The sequence below is a fragment of the Phalacrocorax aristotelis genome, chromosome 1 (genome assembly GCF_949628215.1).
Source record: "Phalacrocorax aristotelis chromosome 1, bGulAri2.1, whole genome shotgun sequence".
In the NCBI taxonomy this organism is placed as follows: domain Eukaryota; kingdom Metazoa; phylum Chordata; class Aves; order Suliformes; family Phalacrocoracidae; genus Phalacrocorax; species Phalacrocorax aristotelis.
Window position 1 is genome coordinate 140795331 of NC_134276.1, and position 22802 is coordinate 140818132.

At 43.4% G+C, this 22802-nt stretch overlaps 1 protein-coding gene across 3 annotated transcripts in view; it reads left to right on the forward strand.

Moving 5' to 3' along the window:
* The first annotated feature begins 392 nt into the window (after nt 1-392).
* Nucleotides 393-22802, forward strand: part of KIAA0930 (KIAA0930 ortholog) — a 77239-nt gene continuing 54829 nt past the window's right edge. For all 3 annotated transcript variants that reach the window (XM_075112598.1, XM_075112618.1, XM_075112608.1), the window contains exon 1: nt 393-660. In XM_075112598.1, the coding sequence (XP_074968699.1) occupies nt 516-660 (145 nt within the window). In that variant the 5' untranslated portion in view covers nt 393-515. The remainder of the gene's footprint in view (nt 661-22802) is intronic.

The window sequence follows — 22802 nt, forward strand, 5'->3', positions numbered from 1 at the left end:
CACTAGAAGGTTTGCGTCGCAAAAGGCTGGCGTAAATATTTTACGTTTATATCTAATCAAGGCCAGGAAAACCCTCTCAGGGGACGAGGAGGTGGCGGTGGGAAAGGGGGCGGGGCCGGTGGCACTGACACCGCCCTCTCCCCGCCCCGGGGGTGTGGCCATGACCGGCGGCCCCGCCCCGTGGCGGCTGTAGCAGGAAGCGGCGGAGCGCGGCCGGGCAGCGCCTGTGGAAACGATCGTGGCGTCCTGGTGGTGGTGGGGGTTGGCTGCCGGTGAAACTTTGAGAGGGAGCCGGGGAGGGTCGCGCCCCTCGCCGCAAGGCCGGAGGGGAGCGGGGCGGGAGGGTCTGCTTGCTGTTGCCACCGGGCGGCCCCCCTTTCGGCTCCGCCCGCCGCTGCCGGGAGAGCCGTGCGGGCGGCGGGGGCGGCGGCGGCGGCAGCAGCGCCGGGAGCCGCGGCCGCCTCCGCGGGGCGGCCTGACATGAGATCATCGCCGGCGGCAGCGGCGGCAGCAGCATGGCCTCTGCCAGGAGCGGCGGCCGCGCCGGGCCGAGGGACGAGGAGGCCAACGGGGAGCTGGACCGGTCCCTGCAGCAGATGCTGCGGGCGATAGCGGAGGAGCGGAGCCGCGCCGGCCTCCGCCAGGAGATCAGCGGCCTCGGTGAGTCGGAGGCCGGGGCCTCGCGCCGGGCTGGGCGGGAGGGGGGGCGGAGGGACGGGCGCGGCGCCCCGGGGCCGGGCGGCCCTCGGCGGGAACGGGAGCGGGAACCCTCTGCGGCGGCGGGCTGAGTCCGTCTCCCGGTTCGACCTGTGCGGCCGGTGGCGGTGGCCTGGGGACCTGTTGTGTGCTGCTGTCACGGGGAAGGGCCCTTTTCCCGTCCGAAGTCCCTGAGAACCGGGGAGAGCAGCGGTCTGCTCCATTGTCTGGAATGCCCTTGGAGAAAAATGGTCAGAAGGCATCGCGCACGCAAGCCGATATTTTTATATAGTATAAACTACCTATCGTGTGTTTTGGAATACAAACAGAACACATATTTTGTTACTTTTGCCAATGCATGCGATCGTATAGCTCTCAAATGATCCCTGTAGATTTTTTTTTTCCCTCTTCTGAGTCAGACACCTCCCTTCTCTGAGTAAATGACTTCACACTGCTTGCCATGGTCTAGTAAGCACATAACGTTGTGGCTCTCGCTGGTCAGCTCATTTTTTAAATCGTGAATGTTTTCTTCAGCTTTCTGGCTATCTTGTTTATTTACGTCTTGATCAATGCAAATTTTATGCAACACATCTTTTATTTAGCTTTTGGCAAAGCCAAAAGTTTGAAGTTGAAATTCAGTTGACTTTAGGCGAGGGAGTGGTATGACAGCTCCCTTAACCAAAATCCTTCGCATGAGGGAACTCTTCTGGCTAGGCTAATGAATAGAAATAATTCATTTTTATGTGCAACAGTAGAGATTATAGGCAGAACTTCTTGATGTGAGGAATGTTTTCTACCTTATTCAGAACTTTTGTATATCTCAGACTGGACCTGTGCTCTAAGGGGATGAATGCCCAGAAGTCTTTGCAGGGTCAGGGCTTTAAATTATCAGCTTATGTGCAATACTCCTCTTGTGTCTTCTGTGTGGCCTGTATTAATGGCTTATGTTCTTCAGTTCATTTACAAGGTCCTGAAAGTCTCCATTTCTGAGTCTTCCTTATAAACTCAGAATGAGTTTTTATTTGAGTTTTACTGGCTTTGTGATGTGGATTGGCATTGAAAATCTCTCTGGTTCTTGGTCTGACCTTTGTGCATCAGTTTGTCTGCCAGTGCTTGCTGTGGTCTCCACAGGGAGGAATGGGCTCTCTCTTCGTTATTTTTGCCTTGCATATAATGAAAGCTTGTGCAAACAAAGAGAAATGATGAGTCTTTCTTGTTTCTTTATGCTTTTTTTTAAAATGGAATTGGATGCCCATAATGTAAAAACATTACAGGGCCAAATAAAATGTTGTGGCAAAGAAGCTGTAAACAAAACAGAAAAAAACCTCACAAAATCTAAATGCCTGTGAGACTGCATTCATTGAAAAGCTATTGCTAGCTCATGTTTGGCCATATCATGTTGGAATGGACATGAAGACTCATAGGAATAGAAATATCATCATAGCTTTCTTTTACTGAAGTTGGGAGAGAGAAAAACTGTGTTGGCTGGTAAGAACATAGAAATGCTCCTCTGCACTTGTGTTTGAACACCTATCCACAACAGTGCATCATGAGAAGTCCTGCTGTGTAACTTTGGGATAATCACGCAAGTAATAGGACAGTATTGCACCTCTCTTCTACCAGATGAAGGCTTGAAAGGAAAACCTTAGGAGAACTGCTTAGCTCATTGCACTGAGGGGCTGATCCTGGCTGTGGAGGTTTGTCTGTGTATGTCTATATCTGCATGGAAATTGGTTATACGTCACCACAGGAGTGCCTCGGTTTTTATATCCAGGGAACGGAGCTGAACTTTTAGCTGAGTACACTGCAGTTTGCTAAACTGTTACGCCTTTCCCATGAGTGCAGTGTCCTGTGGGTGGAGAAGTGCTATAGACCTCTCTGCCCAGGGCAGCTGTAGGTGTGATGGACCTTCAGCTGTGGTGGCTGTGGGACAGCATGGCAACTTTCATCCAGGGAGAATCTGTTTTATGGGGGCTGTTTCTGGGCACAGCTGCTGAATCAGTTCCTGCTGGCATTCCCCTCGCTAATCCCCAAGCACTGCAGTCACAAAGCGGGACCTTTCTCAGGATTAGAGATTGCAAACTTGGGTTGCCATAGGGACATCTAAATTATCACAGCATCTGACCAATTTTTTTAAAATCTATGCATATTATTACTTAAAGTTTGGGAGGAAGATACTGAGAAGCTTCCCTAAGGCCTAGGAGACAGAGAATTTCTCTGTGCTATAAATCTCCACTTCTGTATATTGAAGGATTTTCTAAGATCTTAATTTCATTGTGTGCTGCGTGTTACCTGATATATAACATTGTCACAGAATGGTAGGGGTTGGAAGGGACCTCTGGAGATCACCTCATCCAACCCACTGCTTGAGCAGGGACACCTAGAGCAGGGGGCACAGCACTGTGTCCAGGTGGGTTTTGAATGCCTCCAGGGAAGGAGACCCCACAACCTCTCTGGGCAGCCTGTGCCACTGCTCTGTCACCCTCACAGTAAAGACGTTTTTTCTCATATTGAGGTGGAACTTCCTGTGTTCCAACTTGTGCCCATGGCCCCTTGTCCTGTCATTGGGCACCACTGAAAAGAGTCTGGCCCTATTCTCTTGACACCCACCCTTCAGATATTTATAAGCATTGATGAGATCCCTCCTCTTCTCCAGGCTGAACAAACCCAGGTCTCTCGGTGTTTCCATGTAAGAGAGATGTTCCAGTCCCCTGATCATCTTTGGAGCTTGTCACCCCCAGTGAATGAGTGCTTTTTTCCCTGATCTGTGGTTTATTAGTAGGGGAGTAAATAGTTTAAAGACTTTTCATAGGGAAAACACTGAGCTTCTGGAGTGGTGCTCAGTCGAAATTGTAAATGAACAGAAGGTTATCAGGTGTAATCCTATGGCTTAAATTTATGCATGTCTGGACTGTGCTAGCAAATGCTGTTGCAGGGTACGCAACATAATTGGAATAGCTATAATCCAGGTATGCTGGGCACTAGCGGCACAGCAGATGTAAAGGCTTTTATGTTCACTACTCAGGAAAGTAGTCATGGTCCCGTGTAGGTTCAGGTGGCTAACACAGAGGTTTTGTCTGCTCTTTGTGCCTGGGGGCTGTTATTCCAAACAGTCCCAATGATCCAACCTGTGGCACGTCACCTGTGACCATACCCGCAGCTGGTTTTATATTAGTGGTGTTTCTTTTTGTAATGGCCAAATCCTTTTCAGCTGTGTCAGTAGGTTAAACCTGTTGTGAGTTTTTCTGAGTTCTTTTGAAATAGCTGGGAAAGACTTTGTGTTAAATTCTGGGTTTTCCCATAGTGCTGCTGTTAACCCCTCAAAAATGAAGTGGGACTCACTGAGCTGTAATTTGGGTGGCCTCTCTCCTTTCGTGTATTTCCTCTAAGTGAGCCCCTACTCCCCAGCCTAAGGAGGAAACAGCTATTTTTGCTGACAATGGTTTTTGGTGAAGGGAATTGGTTTACTTTCAGGAATATCCCTTGCATGGGATTTTCTGTATTGTCCTGTTTGTGTAATGTAGAAAATATAGAGATTTTGACATTGGGCTTCAAAATAATGATTCATGTGTGATTCCTTACCAAGCTGCTTAAGGAGAAGGATGGTGGCTGTCTGAGAAGAAGTCTCGGCTGGATGTGTTACCCTTACGTTTATCAATATCCATATCTTTGTCAGTGATCTGCATGAGGGAATCAAGTGCCCCCTGAGTAAGTTTGTAGACAACACCAAGTTGTGCGGGAGCATGTAACTGCTTGAGGGTAGGAAGGCTCTGCAGAGGGACCTGGACAGGCTGGATTGATGGGCTGAGGTCAATTGTGTGAGGTTTAACAAGGCCAAGTGCCGGGCCACAACAACCCCATGCAACACTACAGGCTTGGGGAAGAGTGGCTGGAAAGCTGCCTGGCAAAGAAGGACCAGGAGGTGCTGGTTGACAGCTGGCTGAACATAAGCCAGCAGTGTGCCCAGGTGGCCAAGAAGGCCAACAGCATCCTGGCTTGTGTCACAAATAGTGTGGCCAGCAGGAGTAGGGAAGTGATCGTGCCCCTGTGCTTGGCACTGGTGAGGCTGCGCCTTGAATACTGTGTTCAGTTTTGGGCCCCTCACTGCAAGAAGGACATTGAGGTGCTGGACTGTGTCTAAAGAAGGGCAAGGAAGCTGGTGAAGGGTCTGGAGAACAAATCTTATGAGGAGAGGTTGATGGAGCAGGGGTTGTTTTAGCCTGGAGAAGAGGAGGCTGATGGGGGTCTCTTCTCCCAAGTAACAAGTGATAAGACAGTATCCTGGTGCCTCATATTGCACCAGGAGAGGTAAAGATTGGATATTGGGAAAAATTTCTTCATGGAAAGGGTTGTCAAGCATTGGAACAGGCTGCCTAAGGAAGTGGTTGAGTCACCATCCCTGGAGGTATTTAGATGATGTGTAGATATGGCGCTTAGGGGCATGTTTTAGTGGTGGCCTTGGCAGTGTTAGGTTTGCAGTGGACTTGATGATCTGAAAGGTCTTTTCCAACCTAAATGATTCTATGATTCTGTCCAGTTGTGCAGAGTATTACACTAGCATTGTGTGCAAAGCTTGCTCTGAAATGCTGTTTGTTATAACATTTCTCTGGCAAAATAGTTCTCCTGGAGGAATGATAGGCTTGCTGTATGTCTCCCCATGCAGGCTGCACGTAAGGCTCTGAAGTTACCTTTCTGACCAAAGCCCTGAACTGAGAGGGTTTTATTTTTCGTTGTGCCTGAAACTGCTGTGTAATGTTGTCAGGTGCTTAATTTCTCTGTGTCCTTCTGTCCTCCAATGACAAACTGCCCTGCCTTTAGTGTAGTACAGTGTGCTTAGGAGGAGGTGGGACTTTGTGCATACTGGAACTTACAATGAGTAAGAAAAAAAAAAAAGGTAGATCTGAATAATGTCTTGAGCCATGGCTGATGGGTACTGGAGACATGTAGCCAGGTTAATGGTGGAGAAGTTGTAAGGATCCAGAGAAGCAGGTGGCTGCCCTGTGGGCTGCACAGAATCAGGAGTTAATGAGCAGTTGAAAATTGCTGCCACCGGGCACTGAAGGTCTGTAATGGTGGTGGCCACAGGTGCTGGTGGAGAGGTTGGACCCTGCAGAAGGCCCAGTAGTCATATCAGTAGTGAAGTGTTTCTTCTGTTTGGTTTCCTGGTGGTAGAGGAGGCGTTCTCATATTTGACCGACTGTTGATGAGAGGAGGGCAGAGGTGGGTGTACTTGGCATAGGGACAGCAGGAGGAGGAATATTCATCCTCAAAGTCTGAGGATTGCTTGGATTTGTTTGCGCAGCAGTGCACCTCAGGGCTTGTCATGTGAGTAAAGACAGCAGGATGATTCATGTGCCAAATTATGCTGATGAGTAAATCCTGGAAATAAATAGGCCTTCCTGAGAGAAGGAAAGGTGAGGTGGCATACAGTAAGTGCTTGTGCATGAGACTGTTGCGAAAATATGATGGAACTATAAAGACCCAAGTGGGAAAATGTGGGTGTAAGGAAGAATGCTTTCCAAAAATTTCTTCCACCAAAAGAAGTTAAAATGAAGAATTAAAAAGAATTAATAATTTGGGTTTGAAAGTACCGGATTCAGGCCTTAACTGTATCCATAGTGTAATAACTTAATTAAATTATAATATTCAAGAAGGACATATTTGCTTCTGAAACTTTGAAGAAAGTGTAGCCACTGAGTAGGTGGAAGTGTCTGCTGAGAATTTGCTGCAGTACGAAACTGGTTTGGCAGGAGTAGCTTTTGTACAGAAACAAAACATGTTGTTCATTCATGGTTCTTCCTGGAGTTAGTTCAGTGAGTTGTCCAGCCAAAGGTGAGAAACTACACAAGCTGGGAAGCTTTGCTTTCTTTTGATCTGTGAATAACAAGAAGGTATTAATATCGCTTCTGTCCTAACAAAAACTTGAGGGACGTATACAACCAAATTCACTAACTACATGTAATGTCCCCTGTAATGTGTTAAATATCCAGATATGTTGATAAATTGATGTTCATTCAATACATTTAGAAGGTTTCAATTTGAGTTTAAAATAGTTTTATTACTTCTACCTTAATACTTGTACAAGTTATTTTGTTATTTATAAAACATTTTGCAGCTAATATTTCTCTTCAAATACTGAAGAGAAAAAAGATGCTAATGTAAGTAACTAATAAATAGTAAAATCAAAAAAAATATTTACAGAGTAGCTTCTTAATCAGTTAAAAAATAAAATTAAATACCCTACAACATTCCAGCTGTGAAGAATCTGTGTTTCTTTCCAGGAAAAGTTCTAGAAAGTACAAATGCAGAGCAAGATCAGAACAGATTATTTAAATCAGAGTTAAAGCAGGTACTTTGAAGTCAAAGTGATTTAACCAGCTCACCCTGGGTATTGAACCTCAGCTTTGTGTTGGAGAAAGATGAACAAATAGCAAAGGAATTCCAGTGTGAAAGTGGTATAATGAGGAGTTCTTTGCTGCTGTTGTTTGTTTGAAGAGGTAGAAGTGGAAGATCATTTTAAAGCTGCTTTTTTTTTTTTGTTTTCCTGGCATAGAAAACTGTCTGAGAGAAATTTCTGAAATCAAGCATGTATGTAAACATCTGATGTGTAGGTGAGTGCTTGGATAGGGTGGTATAGGAGGAACCACAGCTGGAGCCAGGTCTGAGACCCAGTGGGTTTGGTCATGGCATGGGAAGGTGTCTCTGCTTGTCCAGCAGCCCTGTGTGCAGGACCGATGGGGTGAGGGATGTGCTCGCTAGGCCCTACAAGGGATCTGTCTTGCTTTCTATCTCAGGAAGGCTCAGGGGTAAGAAGCAGGTCTGGCCCTGCTAGAGGGTGGGAGAGGAGCTTGTGATGCTGGTCTGGGATGGGCCGGGCCGGGCCTCAGCAAATAGTACTCGTGAGGAGTACTCTCTGTACTCCAAGGACATCAGACTCGGGCAAGTCCGATGGAGGGTAATTTTGGATGCTTGTGTTGGGGCTGGAGTGGGTAATTTTAAAACCAGGTGTAACACCAATTTTTAACGTAGTGTGGTGTGTTTCTGTGCTTAGGTGGGGGGTACTGAGAGGGGGACAAATGTGAATTTTGCGCGGGGACTGGGAGACCTTGTGATGTTGGGGCAGCATTATGTAGGATTACAGACAGAGGAAAATAATGTTCTTTAATATTAAGGCTGAAGAGAAAATAATTGGTGTTGGAAGGAGTATTGAGATGTGCCCTAGGATCCCATCCTGCGACTTCTGCAGTCAAGCATAGGATATTTAGGAATATCTGTGTAGGATCAAGTCACGGAGAATGGCAATCTGGGGTAAACTCTAGGGCTGCAGCCCCCAAGGATAAATACCTTTTTATTTTTTTTTCTTTATGATGGTTCATTTGAAATTCCATTTTTGTTGTTTATTAGAACCTTGTTCATACTGTTGTCACTAATGGCCTGACAGGCTTTCCATTACACACCAGTGTTTTCAGGGGATTTGTAATCTGGCTATGAAGGTTAGCTTCTGTCAGAAGCTTGACAGACATCATCCCAGATCCATAATATAATATGGTCTTTCTTTCATTACAGCTTTCACGTGTTTTTTGAGCAGTTGGGTTATTACTATATTCTTTCTTTTTAATGTAGGTGAAGCTTTCTGGGATTTTCATGTCCTGCTCAAGAGTATATGAGTTAAAATTATGAGTCAAACTGGAGATGCTGAAGTAGGAGGCAAGATATTTTTTAACAAGAAAACAAAAAAAAAAAAACCACCAAAACCCTGCCCCAACAAAAAAAACCCCAGCTGTCCTTCAGAACATTGTTGCCCCAACTAAATAGGCCGTTTAGTTTTTAAAACGGGGCGTGCTGCTATTAATTTTCCGATGCTAGCGGAAGTTGCGGGATATCCAATTTTTTCAAAATTGGAGTCCCTCAGGGCTGAATTATGAATCTGTAAGCCTGAAAATAGGAATAATCAGGGTATTTTAAAATGCCCATCTCTTACATATGTAATACTGTTTTTAGTTGATACCTCAACTGTTTGGTTTTGTTGTTCTAGCAATATACTCCCTAAATCTGTGATAGGTTACTAGTCACAAATCCATTTTGAAGTCTGGGTTCTGTTTTGAGCTTTAAGATGGATGGGAGGTCTGTCTTAGGGATTAAAATACATCTTACCTTTACTGTTCAGGATGGATCTTCTAAGGATTTAACTGTGTATTTGGCTGAATTCTTTTCAAAGAAATGAAAAATTGAATTTCCTGAAGGATGAAGCGTGTTAGTCTCCCCTTTCATCATCTGTGTTGAGGATGCTGATCAATAGAAAAAGCTCAGAGGATGCAAACTTTTCAGCAGTTGAAATACATTGTGTCTTATGTCCCAGCTACTTCTTTGGAAAAACAAACCCCTGCAATTATGGTTAGTATAACTGCAAAAAATAGTTAATGATTGTTGCATCTACTTATCCCTGTAAATGGGCCAAGTAGGATCAGGGTGGCAGCTCACTGACATTGAAAGTATTATCATGAAGTATATGATAAGGTGTAAGGAGAAAGTCTGTACAAAAATCAGTTTGTGGCCTCAGGAGCCTACTGAATGGTGAAGCTACAGTCGGTATTCAAAAGAAAGTGAAACAAGCTGCTTTTGGTCTGTTTGCAGCTCCTTGGGCTAAACAGGGTGAATGTCAGAGAATCAAGGTTGTGCTTTTTTGTGTGTGTGATCCCACAGAATGTATTGATTACTTTTCTTGATGCAGGAAATAAAATACAATCAGGATACAGAAACACCAGATACAGCATCGTACTGCTCCCGCAGAGGAGCTGTGGTAACCTGGGCACACTTCAACAGGAGTTCTGTTGACTGAAGTTAATCAGATGCAGCAACAGTCTGAAATAATTTTTTCCTCTGAATTCTGTTTAAGGCATGAATACTACTTATAAGGATTTATAGGGTTTTCTGCAATCCCATTTTAGAAACAAGGCTTTAAAACTGAAGTTCTTGTCATTTCAGTTTGTCTGGTCTGTGGTACTGACTGTGTGCTAGTACTATGCAGAAGTTAAACCCTGAAAACAATATTCTTTATCTTCCTTCTCTGGGGGTTCCTTAAACATATTTCATTAGGGGTCTCAACTCCCTTTGAGGTGACTGTATTGTTTTGCAGGCAGATAGGGTGTTGTGACATGGAAAGCGATTCCTTTTGGGGCCATGTCCTTCCTGCTGCTGCAGAATGAGGAAATGGCTATTGATGCTGGTAGTTAGGTTGTATCTCATGTTTCAAAATATTCTTTGCATAATTTTCTTTCTTACAGCTGGATCTGTCAGAAAGCATAGCACGTGGCAGGCAATCAATAAATAGCCCTTCACGTTAGGACCAATTTCAAAGCATTCCTGGGTGTTCCGAGGTACAATGGTGTGCTGGATGCTCAGAAGTGCATTTGAGGGCACCTAATCCTATTGTACTCTGTCTGGTTTCTCTCATGAGAAATTACATCTTTGGACTTTCTGTGTCTCAATGTGCTTGGTGAGTTGAGCTGAGGTTGCCCCTGGTTTTAGTGGTGGTGTTGGTGTGATGAAAATCTTCATGGCTCAATAGCGACCTAGCTTTTTGTAAGCCACAACCCAGAGGGGAGAGTCCCTATATTCAGTAGTTGCCAGGGTCTGCCTCCATGCCTGGACTCTCAGTTTCGGGAAATTTGCATTAGGTGTTGCTATCACTTTACCAGTCAGTTGAGGCTGCAGCGTGTAGGGCCTATTGTAGGAAGACTGACAGCAATTAGCCTTTGAACGCTTCAGTGGTGTTTCCCTTGATCAAAGGATGTGGAAGATGTGTTACTTCTGATTATCTATATCTGGAAGTAATATAGACAGTTTTAGCTCCAATCTCTGTTTGCATGTCTAACTGCCGAGCTTGGATAAAAAGAAGTGAATTGGGAGTTCTTGGCCCTGTCTCACAGGGCTGTATGTGTTCAGCAGGAACTTGAGAGATGGATTAAAATGCCAGTGAATCTTGAGTTGTCTTTGCTCTGTGAAGAGTTTGAGTGAATTGCCTTGAGATGCTGAAACATCATCAAGGTAAGGGAAGTGTTTTGAAATGGATTTATAGTATTCTGCTAAGAGCCGTGAAAGATTGCACCAGAAACTTATTCCTCTGCTTTTTTTGAGAACACATACAGGAGTTCTTGAATGTCTAGCAGTGTTATATTTTCAATAAGGAGTTTACTTAGCTGCCTTAAAGGACCTTGAGAGGTGGATTTTAAACTTCGGTAAAACTCAGTGCTCCATAGTAGTACATGGGGTGTTTAAGTAATCAGTCCTGAGGAGGTGAATTTATTGCCTCATAAGGGTCACTTCTGCTTAGTTATTGCCTGAGCTCATCTTTTCAGAAACAAAGCAGCAAGCTCATCGCTTGGAGATAAAGCTCTTCTAAGCCCAGTGGCTTCCTAAATAATTATGATCTAGCTTTTTATAGACTTCATAGGAATGCTTAAATACTTTCTTTCTGGTCTTAATGAAAAAGCTTAATTCTGCCTAAATAATGAAGATCTGAATGGATGACCTATGGTTTTCATAACAAGGGTGACTAAACTCTAGTCAAAGCATCATGTGATTTGTTACTAGGCCATGTTTTACATGAATAAAGGGGAACTAATTTCATCCTCTTTGATATTACAAGCACAGGTTACATTATGCTGTGTTCTGTAGTCTGACTCATCAGATTCATATGGGATTGTGTTTCATAAGCGACTTCTGTTCCTTTCAGGTAAAGAAACAAAGGTGTAAAGGTGTACATGAGATGCGTCGGGGATGCAGGTGCTTTAAAAATGTTGCAGGATCAGAATAATTGTTGTGAAATTGTTTACTTTCTTCTCTTCAACAATGTCAGGCTAATTTGTTTATGTAGATATATACACACGTGTGTATATATTTAATTTGATGCATTGATTGTATGACAAGATAAAACTATTTTTTATGGAAGAATTATGCCTTTAGTACTTGTTCTGTGTTTGAGTGTGCCTAGTTGCTCTTAGAAGCCAAAGGGGGGAAAGTCATTGTGAGCCTAACATGAAAAAGTAAAAAAAGAGGCAAAATATAAGATCCAAAGTATGCTCTTTGCTACTTTTAAAGTTTTGCTGGTTTGCATTTATTTCTAAAGTAATATTTGTAGGTCTCTCCAACATAAAGAGATGAAAATGTTTGGACTTGCTTGGCATCATGCCATGACACTCACTAATGTTCTGCTCTGAGGCTTTATGATTTGGCTTTTGTAGGTGGTACTAATGATGTAAATGTTGCACTCAGAGAAGGCTGGTGTACCACTTCTGGAAGCTGTGCAATCCTCTGCACGAGAGGCAGTGTGCCTTATATCCTACTGTAGCATGGCTGGGAGCACCACCTTCAGCTAGTGATATTGTATTGTCATGAAAATTTTTACATGTTGCCAGGATATAGAAGACTGTCATCCATCTGATGCTTGCTTGAGACTTTGAGTCCTTAGTCAGCCTGAGGTTTTATTGTTCATAGTTCTTTTTACTGGATGTTTCTGGCACTACAGAAGGAGGGGGAGGAATGAGTCACTTCCTAAACTGGAACACAGTTGAAGTCTGTAACCCTGCATGCACACACTGAGGAGGGATATACCAACCATTAATGCTGAACTTCAGAGATCTGGAGTTAGTGTCTGCTCTTCTGTGGATTTTTTAGTGATTTTGGGCAAGTTGCTGGCACTCTTTGCACTTGTGTTCCCCATCTGGTATTGGGAAATAATAAGCCGTTGCCTCAGAGGGAAAGCTCTCCTGTGGTTGACAACTCTACTGATATCTTAGAGTCAAAAGGGTGAATGAGAGCTCCCTCCGTAAGCGACACCTCGTCAGCGTGGAATAGCATAACCACGGTGGAGTGCACCAGGGAGAGCATGGGTCTGTCCAGCACGGACTGTCCTCTTCAGTCCTGAGCTTGTTGGTTTGGCAGAAAAATTGAACAAATGAGATAGCAAGGAAAATGGAAGACTAACATTTCATATATTGCAGCGTTAAGTGATTGAATGGCTTTGTTCCACATCTGAACAAAAACAATGCCTGTAAATAACATGAATTTTGCTTTATTAACAAAAACCATAAACACAGCACTGTCTGTGGGTTTTTTGGGTCAGAACTTGAATTCTGAGGTCTTTTCGAACCTGAATTATTCTATGTACCTATGTACCTCCCAGAGATGAAGAGAACGCCAGACTGAAATCTTTCATCCTGTATTGTTCTGAATGAGGCAAAAGGGGGAAATCAAGCATAGGCATGTCCTTCCTCGTTCTACTTTCCTGGCAAGAAAGATTAGAAGGAACCACAAATGTTTTTTATTCAGCAAAATGCTGTGAAAAATGTGGCAATTAAAAATGTAATGCTTACCTTGTACTTGTTTGTCACTGTCTCTTAAACCTGAGGTTGAGGGCATTTTTTAAAATTACAGAAAACAAAAGGGCAGGGTGGGGAATCAGAGTTTCTGTGTCTGTATCTGAAGCCTTTTTGTGTCTCTTCAAACGTAAGATCTATGCTTCAGTGCTTTGATGATTGAATGGAAGAATATTAGGATTTATACTCTTTACTTCAAAACTCTAGTGGCAACATCAAAAGGTAGTAAGCTATGTAACCAAAATAACAGGGGAGGGTGTTCGTAAGCCCAATGGTGGGGGAAAAGCAGAACAAGACAATGCCTTCCTGTGCTTTTGCTGAGGAATTTTCTAAATAAGGCCTTTCTTTCCCAACTCACATGTTCCTACTTGAGACCTTTTCACTGTCATGAGAGAGAGGTAGTGATTTCTCAACAGATAAAGGTTGTGGTTGTTTCTGGTTTTATAAACTGTATTTGGTAATTATTTTTTAGTCTGCAGAGAGTGGCTGGTTGAGGGTGATGTGGCGGGTGGGAGACAGACCCAGTGAGGGAGGGAAGGCAGAAGAAACAGAGCTGAAGTGTCAAACCAGAGTCATGTTGGAGGCAAAAAGCTAGGAAGTCTCTTAAATATTTAGTCCAACGTCATATTTCTTGGGCCACTTCACTGTCATACACCCATATGCAAGCCTTCCAGATCTGTAGGGGTTCATAGCTGTGCAGGTCTCCTCTTTGGAGGAGAAATTGGACTAGTGATGCTCGTTACAAATGGAAAGGGATGACATGTTTTCAGCAGGGAACATGTTAATGGTAGGGTAAGCCTCTATTTATTAGACCAAATGGTAGCTTTGCAGTAGTTGCTCTCTGTCTTAAGCAGTAGGGTGCTGCTCGTCTTAGGGCAGTTGTTTTGAGTTCTTTCTGACTGAAGTTAGTATGCCATGAATGCTGCTAAAATTCCTCTTTTTTTTCCCCTCTCCTTGGTCATTCTTGGTTAAAAGAGAGAATTTCCCCAGAGAGCCATTTTTTTCTTGTTTTCAATTGTTCTGTTGTGGACCAAATTAAAATCTTGTGCTTTACTGAGGGCGGTCAAGGAACGATACCTTCCCTTGTACGTACAAGATGCCTGCAGCACAAAAGGCTGGTGTGCTGTCAAGGGGATTGATGGTCTTCAGATCTGCAAGCTACATGCGGTGCCTACAGGCCAGCCTTGGACTGGTTTCTTGCCCCTTTGGTTTCACAGCGAAGTGATAAGCTGTTAGAGGGAACGTTTTTTTTCCTGGTATGAATGTGGTTTGTTTAAAGAGAGGGGACTGCTTTTGCAGTAAGAGGTGGTTTCACTGGATATATGTGAGTGGGCAGAAACTCTTGATTTTTATTTTTGGCTAAACAGCTATATTTGTTATCTTAGAAGCCTGTATTAATAATAATGGAAATGCTAAAGGGAATGCTTCCTAATTAACTGAAATGTCTAGGCACTGGCAAAGACATTCAATTTGTTGGACATAACATTAAGTACCACGTTGCTTTAGCCTGAAGAGTGGAAGGCAACCCAAAGTGGAATTTTTAAAGGGCTTGTTTTTTTAAGAAGTACCTCCTTCTGTAGATTAGTCATCTTACATAGGCATGTCAAGTTGGACACCCAGTTGAGAGATGCAGTGTGAAACAGTGGTTGGTTTTTTGTTTTGGTTTTTTTTTAATCTTGGCCACAAGACGGGTGAAAGTGTTGGTTGTCAGCTTCTAAAAGTGAGTGGGTTTGTGGTCTAGGAGGTAAGTGAGAATTACGGCTTCCAGTGCGAAGTTGCCAAATGCTCACTCAGAAAGCTGCTGCCAATGTTTCTACTTAGAACAAAGCAACTGAATTTGGAAAATACTAGTGTGTGATAGTAGGCATGTGTAGGAAATAGATCTGCTTCCCTGCAAACTGCTGTTGTAATAATTACTCCTTCCTTCTGCCTTGACAGCGTGATACTGACTAGCAGCCTGCAGCAAAGATAAGGTGCTAGGGGAGGTACGTACATGAACAGTAACAACCACACTCTGGGTAGTTTTGTGAGGCTGGAATTCTTCCAAAATGCAGTTTGCTGGTTTTACCTGATCTACAACAATAGTCTCTCAAGTAGTGCTTTGACAGTGTTATTTATTAAGTGAGAAAATAGAGACATTGGATGTTGTAAATTTATAGGGCTAGCAGTCTGACCAGAGTGATTGCTTTGGCAGATAACAAAAATAGCGTGTATATATAGCATTGAAAATGTACATTTGTCCTGTTAACAGACAAGTTTCTGCACTCTGGCTGTGCTGGCATACTTCATAAGTTACCAAGTGATCTTCCCAGACTGGATTTAGGTCTTGGAAAGCTTGGGACTGTTGCTGGTAGATCCTGGAAGCAGCAGTAGGGAATGTGTTACCATTTGTCCCTCTTCCACTGGGTATAAAGTGATTGCATGCAGCGGAATCAAGGTTGCCTCTGTTCAGGGAGGATGGTTATAACTTCACTAAGTTCCCACTGTTATGTTAGTTAGGAAACACAGAAGCTTTTTGTATTAGTTTCTTATGTGAACGGCATAACAAGGTGATTCCTCTGCTGTTATCCTAATGAATAACGGAAATCTGTGGAAGTGATGCTTCAGTCACTCATGGAGTTGCACATGGGTTTGAGTGAGGTTTGGATGCAGCCTCTGGAGAACAGAGCTACCACATCCTCTGAGAGGCTGAAGCACAGCAAAGTAGCTGATGACTGTTGGATGAAAATGAGTCTTATTTCTGTGTGCTGAAGTTCAGTAGCAGGTAACTGTATCTTGTCAATTGTGTTGACCCTCTCTATGATGAGATATTTAAAGTAATCTGGCAGATGCCTGTAAGATGCTGTCTCGATTTGGTATTTCATACTGACATATGATATTTAATTATTTATCACTAAATTTAACATCTAGGATTGTTCTGTCTTGGAAAATAGTCCTCGAATTATTTATGGTTCAGTTTGAATTCCACTTTTTCAAAGGGCATATCTGTAGATGGTGCACAGTAGTTTCTGCTTTGATTCAATGTTAAGTGTTAACTAAATAGATAGTTTCCACAGTGTATGTAGTAATAGAAGAGAGAAGACTGACAGGAAGAGGTGTGAACTTTAAGAATATCTTTTACAATTATTTTTTTTTTCTAGAGGAGGTTGTGTTTGTGTTCTCAGCCATAATGATATGCAGCAATCTTCTGCATCAGAAGAACAAGTGCAAATGGAAATGGAGAATTGAAACAAATGAGAGAAAGTAAGGTCTCCCCCACCTTCCCCCTCCGAGTAATGCAGAAACCATCCCAAGGAAAATAAAGGAGAAAACCACAGTGCCCAGGGTCCAAGTACTGAGATGTCTTGATGCTTTTGTGTAAGCGAACAGCTGTTTTCCTTTGATACTGTCATTACCTGCATGAAATGAAGTAACAAATAAGCAAGGCGACTTCTTTCAGGATGGGAGGAATCAAAAGAGGGTCCAAATTTGAGGAAGGTCTAAAACCCCAGCCAAACTTTGTTCTAGTGTTCAAACTCAGGTGTGTTCAGTTATACCTTTCTCTGTCACTTTTAGTGGTCTTTCAAAATACTGCAAAAAGATCTGTATGTCCATTGCATTTTGGTAGCCAGCATCAAATGTATTATAGCACATATGCTGTAATACACATACAGCATAATATATGATATTATGTGGCTGTTGTAAAAATAAGCATTCATCTTAGTGTTTGTGTTGCTAAGTACAAGTATTCATATGCTCAGAATATACTTTATCATGAATTGCAGGATCAGCTGAGTTGTTCTCTTCGCATGACTTCCACAAAAATGTTTTGAGAAGTTGAATAAATAATATGTTCATGCTAGACATAGAATAAATAATGTTCATGCTAGACCTCTACAAAGGTCATTCTGTGTTCCTCTCAGTGGGAGAAAACAAAGTGAAAACAAATGTGATAAAGGTGGTCAAAGCGGCAGGTGGTATGCCAAGTTTGGAACGCAGAAATCAAAGTGTTCCAGAAAATAAAGTTTTCTGAGGTGACCAGAAGTACTTTAGAAGACAGTTGAGGATGTAGATAAAGTGCGTTATTGGTATCTAGGATGGTGAGGTGACTACTGGGCAGAAAATCTTAATTTGGTAAGAAAATATGAAGGGGAAAAAAATCCCAACCAACAACAAAAAAAACCCCACCAAAACTACAAGAGGATGCTTATCGAATCTAGTATTTGAACCATAGTGTCCTTTCTGTCACAAGGTAAGAGCTCTTCATGGGAGTTGTTCTATTGGCTTTTAGCTGGTTTCTGTATAAGAAGGTGCTCAATTTGACCTATAAAAAGTGATTCAGTCTGTGAAAGAAGGTCTCTTTGTACAATGAAAGGAGGGGACAATACACAACATGTTACAGACGTGCTTAAAGCCACATGCAGGATAACTTCTGTGAATCAATTCTGTCTTGGGTGAAATTCAATAAAGCTGGAAATAGCGGAAAAGAATGGTTTGAATTCAGAACAGCTGTACAAGATTTTAAGAGTAAGGAGGCAACTGAGAAATGTGTTGGTTGATTGGTCTTCAGTTCCAAGGACATTCCTCAGGTGGGTGGTAATTATTTCCATTGATGCAGTGGTCTTTTATGAATTTATTCTTGGAAAATGAAAACATTCAATATTGAGCTTTCCTTTTTAGGGATCTTTTCCTGTGTTACATATTCTTGATAAAGAGGTGTTCAAACCAAAAAGCTCTGGGCTGAATTTCCTTAATACAAAGCTGTCCAATTTCATACTATGGTTGTGTTTTAAATGTTATCTGTGAGGGCTCTGTTATACCCTCTCCTAGGCCTGTTAATATGTTCTGTTGTACAACAGTACATGTAAAATCTTGATCATTGTTCCTGGCTGCGTGTGAGGGTATATACTTTTGTCTAGTCATGTTAGAGCTCTGCAATGAGAAGATTTTAAAAGCAGGGAAGAGGAGATAGCTTTGTGGAAAGGCATGCATGTGCCCAAAACCTGGTTGCATTAGAAATGCTGCCACTGGGTTTAGCTGATTTACAAACGTTGTGTTCACAGAACAAGTTGATATTACCTGGTTTTGGAGCTGTAATGGTTCCATAATAGTTCCTTTGTTCAGTGTAGTCAAGAGAGGAAGTCAGGTGTTAGAAGTTATAAGGGAAGTGGTGGAAATCAGTATTTTGCCATAGAATGATTCAATGGCACATGCTCATCTTTAATACTATAGACTAGAAAAGGTTGAAGGAAGGTCAGCAGAGGCGCTATAGGGATGGTTTCTGTACAGGGGATGTTTAACTGGTTGGCTAGGACTTCTTAACATGGAAAAGGATGCTTCAGGTGTGACGAAGACTTGTAAAGTGGGTGGCGTGAATACAGTGTATAGGCAGTAATTGCCAACAAAACCATCAAAACCCATACACACCCAAAACAAACAAAAACAAAACAAAAACAACAACAAAAAACACCAAAACCAAACAAATCAACCCGAACCACACAATGTACGGTAAAAGCTGTGGGGTTCATGGTCACAGACGGTTGTAGGTTGTAGAAGCTTACATGAGTGCAAGGAGGGCATGAACAGGTGAGTAGAACAGAGATCCAGTGGGAGCTGCCGATACGCAGGTCTCTGGCTTGGAAGGTCACTGACCTGAGAATCACTGGGGGCTGTGAGGGTCCTGAGGAACACGGTAATGCACTCCTGCCTTCCTCATCTACCTCTCCCTGTCCATCTCTGTTGCCTACTGTTTGAGGCATGATACTGGCATAAACAACCTTTTGTCTTGACTCACAGTTCTTACGTGCTGGTTTTGTATTCCTTGGAATTGAAAGGAAAATGTTCTCCAAGGGATTTCCTCATCAGGAATGACCTGTAATAGCATTTCACTAGGTAATGGCTTACTACAGAAAGAATTTGAAATACTTTAACATCATATTTTACAGTTCTAGGTTATCTGAATTTAGCTTATTTGTGCTATTTCTATGTTGTTCTTGTAGTAACTCTGTAGAATTACTGGATATATAACTTTGATTGTTAAACCCAATGTAAGAAATTGCACCACAGAATAATACCCCAATGTTAATCCCGAGCAGCTAGTAGGAGATAAGAAAAATAAGGTCTTTTGTATCACTGTTTAATTAACCAAGGGAGATCAAGGTATTGGCGTGGAGCTGATTTAGGAAGAGGTTAAACTGCAGTTTCGTGGAGTCTTGCCAGTATACCCAAAGTGGTAGTCCTAGACAGCTGATGATAATTATGTTGATAACTGGTATCGAAGATCTTTGGTATCTTTCCTATGTTTCCATTGATGCTCCTAGGCTCATTTATGCTTATCCTCCTTTGGAGTTGTCATCTACAAAACTGAGAGCATTTCTGACAAAGAATAGCTCAAAGCATGCCTGTCTTTAACTATAAATTAATATTTGGAGGATTTTTTTAATGAACTGATCCATCTCCATGCCAGGAGACATCCTGACAGATGGAATAGAGTCAAGCAGGGGTGCTTAGTGACTTACTCAAACTAAGAGTCAGTGACTGTGGTGGGGGAGACAGTCCTCTTCTGGTGGTTTTGACTTGAGCTTTTTTCTGGAATGCTGACTTTTTCAGTGAAATCTTCATATAAAAGTTCATGTAAAGGGCAGCATACTGCATTCAATCCCTCTGTTAAGGTGTTTGAGGCTTGTTTGAAGTCCATGATTTTTTTTTGGTGGACTTTGCAGAAGTTGAATCTTCAGTAATGTTATGCAGGCAATCCTGAAAGTGAGGACATCCTGTGTTTTCATGCCTGCCATACAAAACGGATCATTTGGGTATGCTTCTTCTTCAATTTGGTGTCTAAATAGGTGAAAGAGCTCCTCCAAAATGGTCAGGTGCCATTGTTATAGCTATCTGACTCTGCTCCCCATTATTTTATCTCCTTCTGATTAGACTCTTTTCTCTTATGATTTAGGTGTGCAGAAGTGTTGTATGTGTTAGACGTGGTTGTAGGATAGCAAGACGAACTTCTTTAACTTCAGTAAAAACATTATTTAAAGATAAAAGGCGAAGTAACTCAAAAGACAGCACCTGACGTACAAGATGAATGTAGGAATTACTTCTCTAACAATAAACATTTAAATGGGATAATGACAGCCTCTAAAAAAATCTGCTGTAGAAGTCAGGATCGTAGCTAGTTATACCCAGTAATAGTCATGTATAATTAGGTGCCCGGACTATATTTAAGCACTGTTACAGAAAAATCAGCAGAAAGCAGTGGAATAAATGTACTACCACTTCTTCTGTTCTTTGTACGTAGTATTTCTTTTGCAAAAGTCTGCAAAGAGGAGGAGGTCAGTACTTTCTCTGTATTTGGTAGATCATTACTGATGCTGTTAATAAATCAGAAGTAACTGGCAGATCAACAACGTAAATGTCTCCTTTCTGCTAATGGGACACTGAGTCAGATGAAAGCAGCTTCGTGGAGGAACCGCGCTGTGATCTCTCAGCATTGACTGTGTCTGCACTCCTCTTCCTGCTTGCCAGTGGCTAATTAGGAGTAGAAAGAAAGACCCCAAATACACTGCAGAAATACTATAATTACATTTATTAGGAAGTCGCTGCATACGTGTTAAATTAGCATTGGCTATCCTTGTCTTTAATTATTTGATTTTGCTAATTCAGTTCTGCAGCCAAGCTTCTTGTTAATCAAGGCAGATTTACACAAAACCCTGCTGTAATGCTCGAGCAGGGGAAGGAAACAGGGGGTAAGGATTTTGGTGTTCCTGTCTCCTTGCCTGTAGCTGTTTCAGGAAGGGGATGGGGAGAGGCAGGTTGTGTGACTGTTGAGCTGTTGGGGAGCAACGCTTTGGCAGTTCCCCAGCAGAGCCTGCAGAAGAGTCCCTTGTCATGCTGGGGTAGCCAGGCTGGTTGTTGTGATCCCCCAGTCCCTTGCAAGGGCTTTTCCAATGGCTTATAGCTGGAACCACACATGTCAGGGATTTGATGGAGGATGGCAGTGTAGGGAAAGTTGTGTGATAAAACTCGGCGTGACATCTTACGGAAGGGAATGCTGCTTTCCCAAGTCTCTCATCAGATTTGTTCTGTGCACTCGTGCGTTAGGCTCCCTTAGTCAGTGGCACTGGGGCAGGGATCACTTGTGTGTGGCACAGAGGAGGAGGGATGCCACCTGCCAGGTCCTTCCCTTGTCTCTTGCCTGGTGACGAAGGGCTAGCTTTTGGGCCAGTTGGGCCTGTGGGTAGTTCTGTGTGTTTTTCCAGGTGGATTCTGTGGTTTGTAAAGGTGAGTTCAAGCCTTATCCTTGCCCTGCACCAGAGGCCTTGAGTATAGAGCTTTGTGCCTCTGTTTCCATGGCGCTTTTGGGTAGATGTTGTCTGTGGGACCTTCCTTCTCTGGCCAGACGTGGTTTTAACGGCCCAGGTGTTCAGAAGGCGCATGGGGGGTTATGGTGGGAGATGTGAGCTCTTTGGAGCCTGTTCAGGGGCCATGGACGCAGAGGGGTCTGCAAGTAGAGACCATGGAGAAGGGTCTGGCTGGTGACCTTGTTGTCCTGTGCCCAGGGCCTGAGACCATGCTGGTGGCTGGTGTCACCGTGTTCTTTTGCATGTGAAAGCCTGTAGGCTGCTTGCAGCATTTTCTGGGAGCCCTTGCTCCCTGGCACATCATCATGGGGCTGGTGTGTCACAGGGGCCTGAGCTGGCAGTCGCTGCACTCCTGGAGCACCCATGGAGGTGGGAGAAGGTGAGAGAAGCAGTTCTCTGGGCCCCTCATGCCAGGAGCTGGAAGAGTACTTCCACACCTTCCATGTGTCCCGTGGCATTGCTGGCACAGCACCTGCGTAGCCTTGGTAGCCTTGCTGTGCAGGGAAGGGCAGAGGAACAGCTGCCCCAAGCAAGTCTGGTGCCTGCTTCCCATCAGGGACTGGCGTAAGGAGTGTGAGTGGAAGAGGAGCGAGGCTGCTGCCACTGAACTCTCGGCCCCAGCAGGTCCGTTGACTGGTTCCCCGTGTGTCCTGGTGGAGCATGGGCAGATTGGCAAGGACGGCCAGCCACTTGTCAGGCAGTTGGAGGAGGAGGAGGCCTCTCGCTCATCTGCATGGATGCAACAAGTCCTGTAGAGCAAAGCCAGATCCCTGGTGCAGGCAGATCCCCCGTTGAAGGAAGCACCGTTTGCACAGCCTGTTAATTCTTACTTTGTTTTGACTTGTGTTTGTCTAGTTCTCTAATATTTGTAATTTCACTTTTAAAAAAACCTGGTAGTTGTGTCACTGTTATGTTCAAAGCAAGAATTTTAAAACTCCCCTCTTGTGTTTTTTGAAAGCAAAAGGCAAATCTACCTGCCACTTATGTGTCGCTTTGTTTTTCGGTGATGAAACTATATGATTGCCAGTCATGCTTGGTTTTGGTTGGTAATGGGTGGGTATAACAGTGCAACCTTCAGAGAAAGCCTGTGTGTTCACACTGCTTCTGCTGTTGGGAGAGCAGCCTATGCTTTTCAGCGATAGAAGGAGATAATGGGTAGAGTATCGTCTTCCCAATGGATTAGTCCTCCAAATCTGTAGCTGCTTAGACTGGAATTGGAAAAAACCAAGGTACCCAATGAAAAAACCCAGAGGTGTTTTTAAGGTGGGTTAGAAGCAAGGGGAGTCCTGTAGGCTCTATTTCTCGTAGGATCTGATGCTGCCATTTCTCCCTGTCCCCAGAGGTTCTGCTTTCAAGAGCATCTTCCCCCTGCTCTTTTTCCACTGCTTCT